The 11039-nt window shown below is 42.3% G+C and overlaps 1 protein-coding gene and 1 long non-coding RNA gene across 5 annotated transcripts in view; one reads left to right on the forward strand and one right to left on the reverse strand.

Annotated features, from left to right (window-relative positions):
• Positions 1-11039, forward strand: part of PLCB1 (phospholipase C beta 1) — a 948624-nt gene that overhangs the window by 768083 nt on the left and 169502 nt on the right. For all 4 annotated transcript variants that reach the window (XM_019516217.1, XM_019516218.1, XM_019516216.1 and 1 more), the window contains 3 exons: positions 8031-8107; positions 8202-8291; positions 10605-10662. In XM_019516217.1, the coding sequence (XP_019371762.1) occupies positions 8031-8107; positions 8202-8291; positions 10605-10662 (225 nt within the window). The remainder of the gene's footprint in view (positions 1-8030; positions 8108-8201; positions 8292-10604; positions 10663-11039) is intronic.
• LOC109296709 lies at positions 4975-10776 on the reverse strand. Its single transcript, XR_002097026.1, has 3 exons — positions 10766-10776; positions 7415-7418; positions 4975-5089 (listed from the first exon to the last, which is right to left on the reverse strand). It is a non-coding gene; the product is annotated as an uncharacterized LOC109296709 (long non-coding RNA).

The following is an 11039-nucleotide window of genomic DNA, read 5'->3' on the forward strand; positions in this document are numbered from 1 at the left end:
CTTTATCTTAGATGAGATCTTTTTTAGATTTTTTTAGGGTTTGTTTTTTTTAAATCAAGAACATGGAAATAAAGCAGGAACACTGATTCTAAAGCAAACTTACAGTTAAGAAGTTATGCATACATAAGAAGTCAGAAAATAAAAACACTTCAGGGTCACAGCCACATAGCTACATGGGTACACTGGTCTGACTACAGAACAGGAACCAATATTTGTGGCACACTTGTAAGAAACTGAAACTTCATTTCCTTACCTGAAGATATCAGCTTATGTGCATGGTGGGTTAGTGCTGGGGTCTCTCCAGTGGCATGTGCCTGGTGCCAGGGGGTCCAGCCTCGTGCCATGGAACAGATGCAGCACCAAGTCCTGGTTCTGTGCCTGCAACCAGCCTGGCTCTGCATGGGCTGTATTACATCCCCCTGCCTGCCATTCATGTCTCCATGTCCACTCTGCAGTTAATGTTTCTCTCTGTGCTGATTCCTCATGAACCACCGCAGCTCATTCTCTACTGGCTTGTCCTCCACTGGCTTCTCTACCAGAAGCCCCAGCACCATCTTTCTTGTCCAGGCCAGGTCAGCTTGCCAGATCTTTCCCCACCATGAACAACTCCACACAGCTGTGGTGGGAGGTGGGGACAAGCCATGTTGGGTCACTTCTGAGAGGTTGCTCATGTCCTGAAGCACCCTTAAAAGCATGTTGTGGCACCCCAGTTGAGAATCACTGGCCTAAACATACAGTAAAGATTGCAAGGTGCTCAGATACTGCAGGCATAGAGACCACATAAACTTCTACAGTTAAATAAAATACCTGATTACCTGTTCCATTCCCTTTTGTCTTTATGAGCAGCATGTTTTTCTAGCTTACAGCTCACATGCTCCAGGTAGCAGCTAATCAGGCAAGCAGTCTTTGCAACAGCACTTTGTAATCCCCTGTCCTGAGAACTAACCCCCTGACACAACCCATCCAACAGAAATGCTACCCATCTGACCTAATGTACCGTTCTGCTAACATTTCTTAATTGCTACAGTGGTCATATTTAGAACAAATCTCAGTAAAAGCTTTCCCTTTGATATGACACAACAGAAATAAAGACTTCTACTATTTCAAAGATGATTCTTTTTTCTTACACCCCTTGGAATAGACAGTAGACAGTAAACGATCAGGGTTTGTTTTTTTCCTTTCTAGCCTTTCTTTACTCTGTGTCATATATCCATGAGAGGTCTGAGTACAACATTATTTCCCTGATCCCTGAAAATTAAGCAGGACCTCTCAATCTTGTTCCTCTGTGAAAATGAATGTTTGCTCTGAGGTCTAGCTGAACAACAGGCATTGAGAACTCATTGTAGGATAGAAGACCTAAAGCTCTCATGTCCACTGCCATTTTTCAAACCCAGCAGAGTTTCAGTTTATCTCTTCACTGAATTAAACTAGTACCAGTAGTTTTACTTACTTGATAAAAATGTTATGATAGAATGAAAGTAAAATTTAAAAACACCAGTAACTTAAGGGTAAAAAACATTACAGAGAAGTGCCATACTTATCTAAAATCCAAACATTAAACACTCAGGAAACTGAGACGTAGTGTTAATTTTAATATCCATTTAAACAACCAACAAGTTTAATTTCCCTGGTACTGACATCGTTCAGTAACCATATGATTTTGATTAAAGAATTTTAGTGCTTGTGGTTCCTGGGTTAGATTGAACTGATTTCTAAAGGTATGTTATGATTTGATTTCCCTAATGTCATGAAATTAATGTTTTCACCTCATTATGTTACTACAGGGGAGGATTAAGATTGGTTGGATAGCTTCAGCCTACATTTTTTATGCTTTAACATGTTTGTCTTTCTTTTAAGGATAAACCTAACTCTGATTTTCGTGGGTTTGGGGAAATAGTATCTCTGTAATTAGTTTTATCCTTAAATTACTGATATAGGGTCTCAACCTTAGCTCTCTTTTAACATGGTGCTTTGTCTCAATATAACAAAGAGTTGTCAATGTACTGGATTTGTTTCAGTCTTTTGCAAAGAGGTACAATAGTTGTTCATTTAATAATAATCATGAATGATGATCACTACCACATCTCAGACCTTGTCAACACCTCTGTCACCTTCCATGTAAATATACACTGATATAGCTAAACTGGGGTATGTCTTTGTATGGGTACTTTTTCAGTGTTTAATAAGTTGATTGGAAAGAAGTTTAAATGAATATCAGTTAAGCCTGCCTTACACAATAATGAGCATGCTCAGAAAGGCTTATACCACTTTGATTATATTGGTTTAAAAAGTTAAGTGCAACTACACCAGGGCAGGCAATTATTTTGAGCGGAGGGCCACTTACTGAGTTTTGGTCAGCCATCGAGGGCCGCATGACAGGCAGCTAGGGGCAGATATATATTAATTTCCTAAATTTTTTTGGGGTCCCACAGGCCTGAATGGCCTGGCAGGCCGAATCCAGCCCATGGGCTGTATTTTGCCCATCCCTGAACTACACCAATGCAGTTTTTCCATACAAGTTGGCTTCAGTTTTCCTGTGAAACACCACCTGAATATTCCACAGACATTATCTTTAACATATGTACAAAATGAATGTAAAGAAGCACTACATAAAATGGGGCTAGTTGCACCATCCAGGGCTACCTGGCACAAGAGGTCAGCCTATGAGTCAGAGCAGTAGAGAATCAGAGTTCTTGTACATAGGAGTTATACCCTGTGTGCTGAGAGCTGATATGTTTTGTGTGTTATCTGCAGCTGTCATATTAGAGTACTGCTCATATTAGGGTATTGCTCATTTACAGTGATTTGTTGTACCATCTGAAAGGCAGGTTGTTTTAGAAGCGTTGGCTGATAAAAAAGAAATGTACGGAAACTGTTTGACAGCTGATTGAATTATGTTCCCCAGTGAGAAATTTAAAAGTGAAGTGCTGATTGGGATCTGTGTTGAGTCCATACCTGCTAGCAGTCTCTGTTTGACTGGAGTAGCAAACAGTCTCTGTCTTACCTGGGGTTTCAAAAGCCATCTCCAGTAAGTATTGTCCCGAGCCGTGTTACTCCTAGCACTCTTGCAGATCTTGATATGCACTGCCAGGGACCCTGATATATCCCTCCTCCTGTCAATGGGGGAAAGGATGGCGATAGTAAGGAATCTTAATTAGTAGTTAGCAAAGGGCACTGAATTCTTCTAGCCTTGCCTTCCAGTGACACATCAAAGGGTCACTGTATAAGATTGGATAAATAATCCCTTCAGCATAGCATTTTTCTTTTAATTTGGGTCAATTTTGAAGTGAAAAATTGTCATCTAGAAATGACGAGTCTAAATTTTTCTTTGGCAAATATCAGCATGAAATGTGCCAACATTCTGGGAAGGAAACATTTCATTTTTTAAATGTTGAGGCAACATGTTTTGAATTTTTCAAAATTTCTCCTTTTTTGTTTCCTTTTGGCGAAAACTATGTTTCCTTTTGGCGAAAAAGAGAATTTGATCCCAATTCATAAATATGTTCAGTACTCCCTCTATCACCCTTCCCCTCCCCAACCTTTTCCCCCATCCCAATTCAGCAAAATTACTATTTGTCAGTGGTGTTCAACCTATGGCTCATGGACTGGATCCAATCCCTGGGGTCTGGACCTTTGGCAGTGGGGGTGTGGTGGCAGTGTTAATTGTCACAGCAGAGCCCAGAGCCACATTCATTAATGCTGCCACCACTTCCCTGCCATAAAATTTCAGGATCTTCACGGGGCTGGACCACAGCCAGCCCATGAGTGGGCCAGACCAACACTTGGGGTCACTACATAGCCGCATTCAGTGCATTGGGCCAGGCTGGCACCCTGGGTCTCACCCATGAACTGACTCCGACTCACTGACCTCGCATCTGGGATCTAGCCTGTGGACCAGCCCCATGCCACTCATCTAGCCCCTGGGACCAGATAAATTGAGCACCGCTGCTATTTTTCAAGAACAAGGAAAAAGAAGAGAAGCACTCATCTCTGCTGCCTCAAAGGAGTTTCCATTCAGATATACATTTTTAAAGAGGGCCTTTAATGCTCCTTATTTCCAGACCTTGCTCCCTTTTCAAGTGTGCACTTGCAGCACACGTGCTCATATGCACATTTTCATTCCCAGCAGAGAGAGAGAGAGAGAGAGAGAGAGTGTGTGTGTGTGTGTGTTTTCACATATTCTCTTAAACTGTTCAAAGCTGCAAGGGAAAGGGGCACAGATGCTATTGTCCAGCCTCCATATCCAAAGCTGCACCAGATCCTTTTGTATAGAATGGGAATAGTACACAGTGGAGTATGGACAAACATGTATATTTGTTGCAGCTTCAAAAGGGAAGAGGGAGCTGCTGCTCAGAAGTGTGATACACTTGAGCTAAACTGCCCCAGATGAAGCAAGGTTAAAGTTCGAGCCATTCTGTTATGCTTGTTTTACTGCAGGCTCATATAAATATTACAGTTACCGTGTAACAGCTGCTGCACACTCCTGAGCATCAACTCCTTCCCTTTTTTGAAGTCACTATAAGCATATGCTTGTCCGTCTCTAGAGGCTTTGGCAAGTAGAATGAGACAGAGGTCCCAGTGACTCATGAAACTGATACCTGACTTCAGTGCCATAGCAACAAAGCCCACAGGGGCAGCCCACGTTTTCCCCGTGCACAGATCTGGGGGACACCCCCCCCAGGAGTGCATGCAGCAGTGGGAGCTGCCCTGTCTGCATCCCCCCCAAATGAGCTGTTCGCTGCTCCATCCCACACACTGCTTCAGCTGAGCAGTGCCTGTTGGCACCCCTTCGATTCAGCACCTCCGGCAGTTGCTCTGCTCGACCCCCTTGCTATGGCACTGCAGTAGCAACCTGAGTGGAAGGCAAACTGGGTGACTACCTGGGGCCCCACACTTTATAAAAATAAAAATTAATTACACGGAATATTTGTATTATCAATATGGTATTAAGATACTTTCATTTCAGTTCCATGGATAGGGCAAAGTGAAATTGAAATCAAAAATCTCCAACTGGCTTATAGGTCATCAGAATTAATCCTCTAAGGGGCCCCAACTGACTCCCTTGCTCAGGGCCCCAACAGCCCTAAGGCTACCACTGGGCACTGCCTGGCTTACCTGAAGGCTAGTCATGCTTTCTATGTCTTCGCATCAACCTGAATCTTAGGGTGTTTAAATAATCCAGATGGTAGACTCAAGACAAAATGTTTGGCCTGGATGCGACTGAGTTTTGGTGCCCTGTTTTTATTTCTCTATCCACTTTTAATTTACCAGGCATGGGACTTTACTATTTTTCAGATGATCTCAACTTATTTTATCATCCTGTATGTTCCATCGTGGCCAAGAACTATATAATCATCTATTCAAATACATACTCAGTTTCCATTCACTGACATTTTCTGCTAATGGCAGGTTTGAATACATCTTGAAGCTGAGTCAATGTTTCCAACCCTAATCCAGGCCGGAAGCAAGATTGGCCTCTTTCTCTCACAGTGTCTCCCTACATTTAGTCGATAGTCTTCTTTCTTTCTGCTTCACACCCAAAGTCTTTTGGGACAGATAACCATTTGAAAAACATGAAATGTTGTTAGCCATTGGCATTCTCAATATGATCTACAAGCATATGTTAAGAACATTGTGTAGAGTATGCCAAAGTTTAGGAAGCATGCTTATCTTTCTTTTCCCATGTGCACTATGAGAGGATGTGTTTATCTGAAGAGTGCATAGCAAGCCCCTCCTACAAACATACTGGATATTAATTATAATATTGAGTAAGATGCAAAACTCCTTTATGTTTGCAATTAAGTTAGAGACAGTAAATAAACCTTGCTCACACCATTGAGCAGTTACTCGCATTGTTTTCAGAGGGCTGCATTTTTTGAGCTGTTTCCGCTCTTATTTGGAAAGTGACAAACCAGTTTGTGTTCTTTTTATGAAAACAGCCATTTTAAACTAGCATATAATTAGTTTGCATAGCTTTCTATTGCATGTAAACTCATCAAAATAGATAATGCCTGTTCCCAAAGCTAAGCTACATTTTCTGCATTGTTCAGCTATGAAGTGTCATGATAATTACTTTTTTTAATAAGGCACATTCTGACAGTTTAATCACTGAGCTTTATTTGAATTAATATTTCCTCAGATTAAAATTTGCTTCACGGATGAGTGAGGATTCTTTCTTCATGGTACACTTGGTAATTTGGTAGTTGTAGAGGAGAGTTCATTCTTGTTTCTTTCCTTTTCTTATCAAGACAAAGGAGAAAAGAGTTGGAATTTTTACTACATAACCATATCAAAGGTTCTCCATTCAAGATTTTGATTATATACATGCTTCTTTTACTCAATTAGACCCAAACTGGTGAAATATTTAAGTGTGTTAATTCTCTATTTTTATAATGCACCATATTATGAATTTAGTCTCCTAACATTTGCATGCATAGAGAATTATTACCTCTCAGAGATGGGAAAACTGAATTACAGAGAGGTCAGAGACCAATCTTGTTCTTTTGGATATTTTGTTACTGACTTTAGCAGAGGATAGGCTTGGCCTTGAAATGACCAGAATGCCCCAGGACACATTTGAGATAACCAGAAATGGAACTCACATTTCCTGACCCTCTGTCCTGCATTTTGGCCTGTAGCACAGGGGTGGGCAAGGCATGGCCCATGGGCCAGATCTGGCCCACCAAGGGATTCTGTCCAGCCTGTGGCAGGTCCCTCAGCCCCAGCTGGTGCAGGCATGGGGGGCAGCTTGGGCTGTGGTGCATGTAATTGGTCCCACTGCCCCCAGGGCACAGAGGTGCCAGTGGGTGCAGTCTTCCCCATCCCTGTATGTGGCTCTCAGGCATGATGGGAACCGTAATTTGTGAGGCAGGGGAAGCATGGTGGCCGGACTCAGCTTCCCAGCAGCCCCTGCTGCTGCTGCCCAGGAGCAGGTGTGTGCCCCACCGCCCCAGCCAGACCCACCCTGGTGCCCAGGCACCTTGGGCCCATCCACCCTGCGCCCACTGCAGGGGGGTACCAGATGGGACCCACATGGCCAGGGCGTGGTTGGCCAGGCAAGTGGGATGAGGATGCAGGTGGGTGTGAAGTAGCATCTGGGGGTGGGGTGGGTGGGCATGGCCAGATTTGCAGGCAGTGACCGTGTGGGGCTGTGGAGCTGCAATCTGCTCCCTGCATGTCCCTGCCTGCAGAACCGACGCCCATCACAGGGACATGCAGGGAGTGGATCACGGCTCTGCCCAGGGCTTTAGTCCCATTCTGTCAATGCCCCACAATCCCAGCCTCACTTGCCCATTCCACTCCTGGATGCTGCTCCCCACCTGCTCACAACCCCATCCCATTTGCCTGACTGAATGTGCCCTGCCCACTAGGGTCCCAGGTCAGTCTCCATGGGGACCCTACCCACACTGCCCACCCACCTGCTCCATCTGGTGCCACTAGCAGTGGGTTCAGGGTGGACCAGCCAAGGCCAAATAGAATAAATTGCCTCCCCCCTGGCCTGAAACAGCTCTCAGAAATTTCATAAGTGGCCTTCCAGCCCAAGTAATTGCCCAGTCCTGCTGTAGCTCATGCTCCTAAATATGACCAGAGAACCCCATTCAACCTGCTTTGTAGGAATCTGTTATTTCTCTATGACCAAATCAAAATTGTTCCAAATAATAATAATGCCACACACACACAGAAGCCTTGTACTAGACAGTGTCATAGAAGTGCAATTTATAATTGAATTTATAAATGAGCACCACTTTTCCAGTGCATAACACGAATAATATCATATAACTACCCTTTGCTTTTACATCAGATAATTTGGGAGACAGCTGTTCTTGAGAAACAGGGAGCTAATATATATAATTCTGCAGTTCTCAGTCTGACGATGCCTGCCTCACTGATAGGGCAGTTGCTATCTTTTAATTATACACAGATCAAAGAGGGGATATAATATTTCATCACCATATATTATTGAAGAAAGCTAGATTTATTTAAGACAACAAAATGTAAAATATTTAATTGTTTTGGGCTTTTTTCCCCAGCTCATTCAGAAGTTGACAGATGTAGCAGAAGAGTGTCAGAACAGCCAGTTAAAGAAATTAAAAGAAACTTGTGAAAAGTAAGGCTCTGTTTTTTTAACTAATTATATCTTCTTTGGCTAATTTTGTATAGAATATACATTTTGGATTAATCTTTATTCCTCTTTCCTTTAGAGAAAAGAAAGAATTAAAGAAGAAAATGGACAAGAAGAGGCAGGAGAAGATCACAGAAGCAAAATCCAAGGATAAAAATCAAATGGATGAGTAAGTATGTCCTTAAAAATGCATTCAGTTTTATGAAGAAGGTCAAGGACATTTCACATGTGGAAAATAGAAAGGGAAAGCCTCAGCCCTAAATGCCAGGCAGTCAGTGTGCAGGCAGTAATCAGTCACGGAAGTAGTAGTCAACACTAATTTCATTTCATGAGACTGATCCAGCCCCATTTTCCATAAGCACTGCAGGCCCTCTGGCAGCTCTAGTGGTGCTGTTACACTGTACAGGAAGGGACTATGCATCACCTGAGAGCAAACACATGGAAAGCACCTGTGTCAGGACAGAATATGTATAGCCTTTGCTTGTCAGCACAACTACAAGTAACTTTACAGTCATAAAAAGACCCATTAGCGTCAAGTCCCTTATATAAAGTTATTGGCCTGCTGCAGGAGAGCATGGGGAAAACGAGGTCTTAGCTTTGGATGTAAGTATCTCTGGGCTTGTATACATGGGGACACTAGAAAAACCATCTAACTTAACTTCTAAAATGGACAAATAAAATACATTCAACCTCTTTGTGAGAACTGATTTAAAATTGAAGTGGCTTTAATTCTATTTAGTTTACTTCAATTCCAAAATAACAGTGTATGCAGAAGCACTGAAAAGAGGGCCCAAAGATGCAAAGACTACACAGTGTCTTACTTAAGAACAGAGAGCAGGAGAAGTTATTAAGATGCCTAAAGAAAAGACAAAAAATGGGCATAATAAGAGATCATATGAAGGAGAAGGAAGAATTATTTAAGGTTGTTAAAGGTGGCATAATATCATGAAAGTAAAACGGAAATCACTTAGGTATTATGAAAAATGTTTTAGCTGTAAAATCAATTATAGCATGAAATAATTCGTCAGGAGAGAGATTAATGAGATGCCAAGCTTAGAAGTGTTCAGAAGCAGGCAAATAAAAACCCTTCAGGGTTCCCTCAAACACCTTCCATAGGAGAACCCATGAGAAAGGAGAGAACAGATTAGGAAACTCAGATATGTTTCTTCCCAATTATGCCATCAAATGAATGTAATTTGCCCGGTCCCAGTTGAACAGATAGCAAGACCTTCCTGCAGAACCAGTGAATCCTTTCCTAATCATCTGTTCTTAGTAGCTACAACTACATCTCCTCTCCCTCAAGTGTGAAGTCACAATACACACAGAGTAATATAATGTGCTGAGCTTTCCAGGCTTTCATTTTTCTATTTTAGATCTTTTTTGGGTCTAGAGTTTACTATAAAAAATTTATTTTTCTGGTTCCCAAATAAGGAGGCAGCTGAGGAGTTAACCAACAAAATGGGCAGCAACTTAGTAGTGTAACTTAGGCGGTGGAGGGAGAAGGGTGGGAGAGGGTCGGCACGGGAGTAGGGCACCAGCCAGCAAGAAGAGCAGTTCCCAAGCTCACTGTTGCTGCTGCCACTGTAGCAGCAGCTATTAGAGAAGTTTTGGCTGAGGCAGCAGCAGCCCATACTGTCAACACAATTGCAGCAGCCCTTGAACAGGGAGGTAAGTGACCACTCACTCCTCCCCTTTCCCTGTATTGCCCAGGGTGCCAATATTTCAAGTTATGCCTCTGGGCAGCATTGTTTTAGAACACAGAAAAATTACACAATTCAAGCACAGAGTATAAGCAGGTATGTCCTACACCTAGCATGTGTCAATGCACGGAAGCACAACACCAACAAAAATTCAATGTCAGCAGAATAGTCCAGTGTGCAATCATTTGGAGTTATTGAGTTGGCCCTTATCTGACACTGGTGTAAAATTTTTTCACTGAAATCCTCTGACATGCAAGTGTTTGCTCTGAAATCAGAGGTCCTAGTTTACTTAATGATGTTATGGAGTGAACATTGCATTTCAGGATTTTGTCTTTGTCTTCATTTGGGCCAGGATGTTCCTTCTAGTACCTGTTTGTGCTGTTCCTTGTACCACATGTTGGACACAGTGCACCGGGTGGCTGCTTGTGTATTGTATTCTCTCTGGATTCCAATTTGACACGTAAAAGGGCACAACAGCCATGCTGAAGAGCTCAGTAAAAGAGCAGAACTTGTTGGATGTTATCAGGGCTTAAAGGAAGGACACAACATTGTTTCACTGTGAGAGGCCTGAGTAAAATCTGGACACTTCCTAGAAGACAGATTCTCCTTCTCCCCATGTGAAAGGCCAGTTAAAAATGCAGATGGATGAATGGACTGACGGATGGATGGACAGAACTGTGCCATCAAAGCATAATCCCCCTTGTGTAAGGAGGGAGCTGAATTCACAAACAGACTGTTGTAATTCTATTGATTGTAATAACTTGTTAACCGCTTGTCTTCAGAGAGAAGACTGAAATGATTCGATCATATATCCAGGAAGTGGTGCAGTACATCAAAAGGGTAAGTCAGGCCATTATGCTTATGTACATTTTGCAAAACTTCAGTTTCCATATTTAGTATCATACTGGAGGGTTTCTAAACTTTTAAATGAAGATTTGGTGACTGCAGCTTGAATAACAACAGCCCAGAGTGTGAGATACATTCTGTTTGATGTGACATTTGAGATGTGTGGGGTTGTTTTCTTCTGAGCAATAGGTAACTAAGGGATTAGTTAATTTTTCTGCTCTGTTATAGATGAGTTTGGATCTTTGAATACCGTATTTTTATTCATAGAAACTATATGCTATTTATTGCTTGTAGCTCATGAGAAGTTTTTTAAATGGCTTGCCCTCCCAAAAATCTAAAAATGACAAAGATCTCTGAAAGTGGATAAACAT

This window comes from Gavialis gangeticus, unplaced genomic scaffold (genome assembly GCF_001723915.1).
Source record: "Gavialis gangeticus isolate Ggan-Ray unplaced genomic scaffold, GavGan_comp1, whole genome shotgun sequence".
NCBI classification, from domain to species: Eukaryota; Metazoa; Chordata; order Crocodylia; family Gavialidae; genus Gavialis; species Gavialis gangeticus.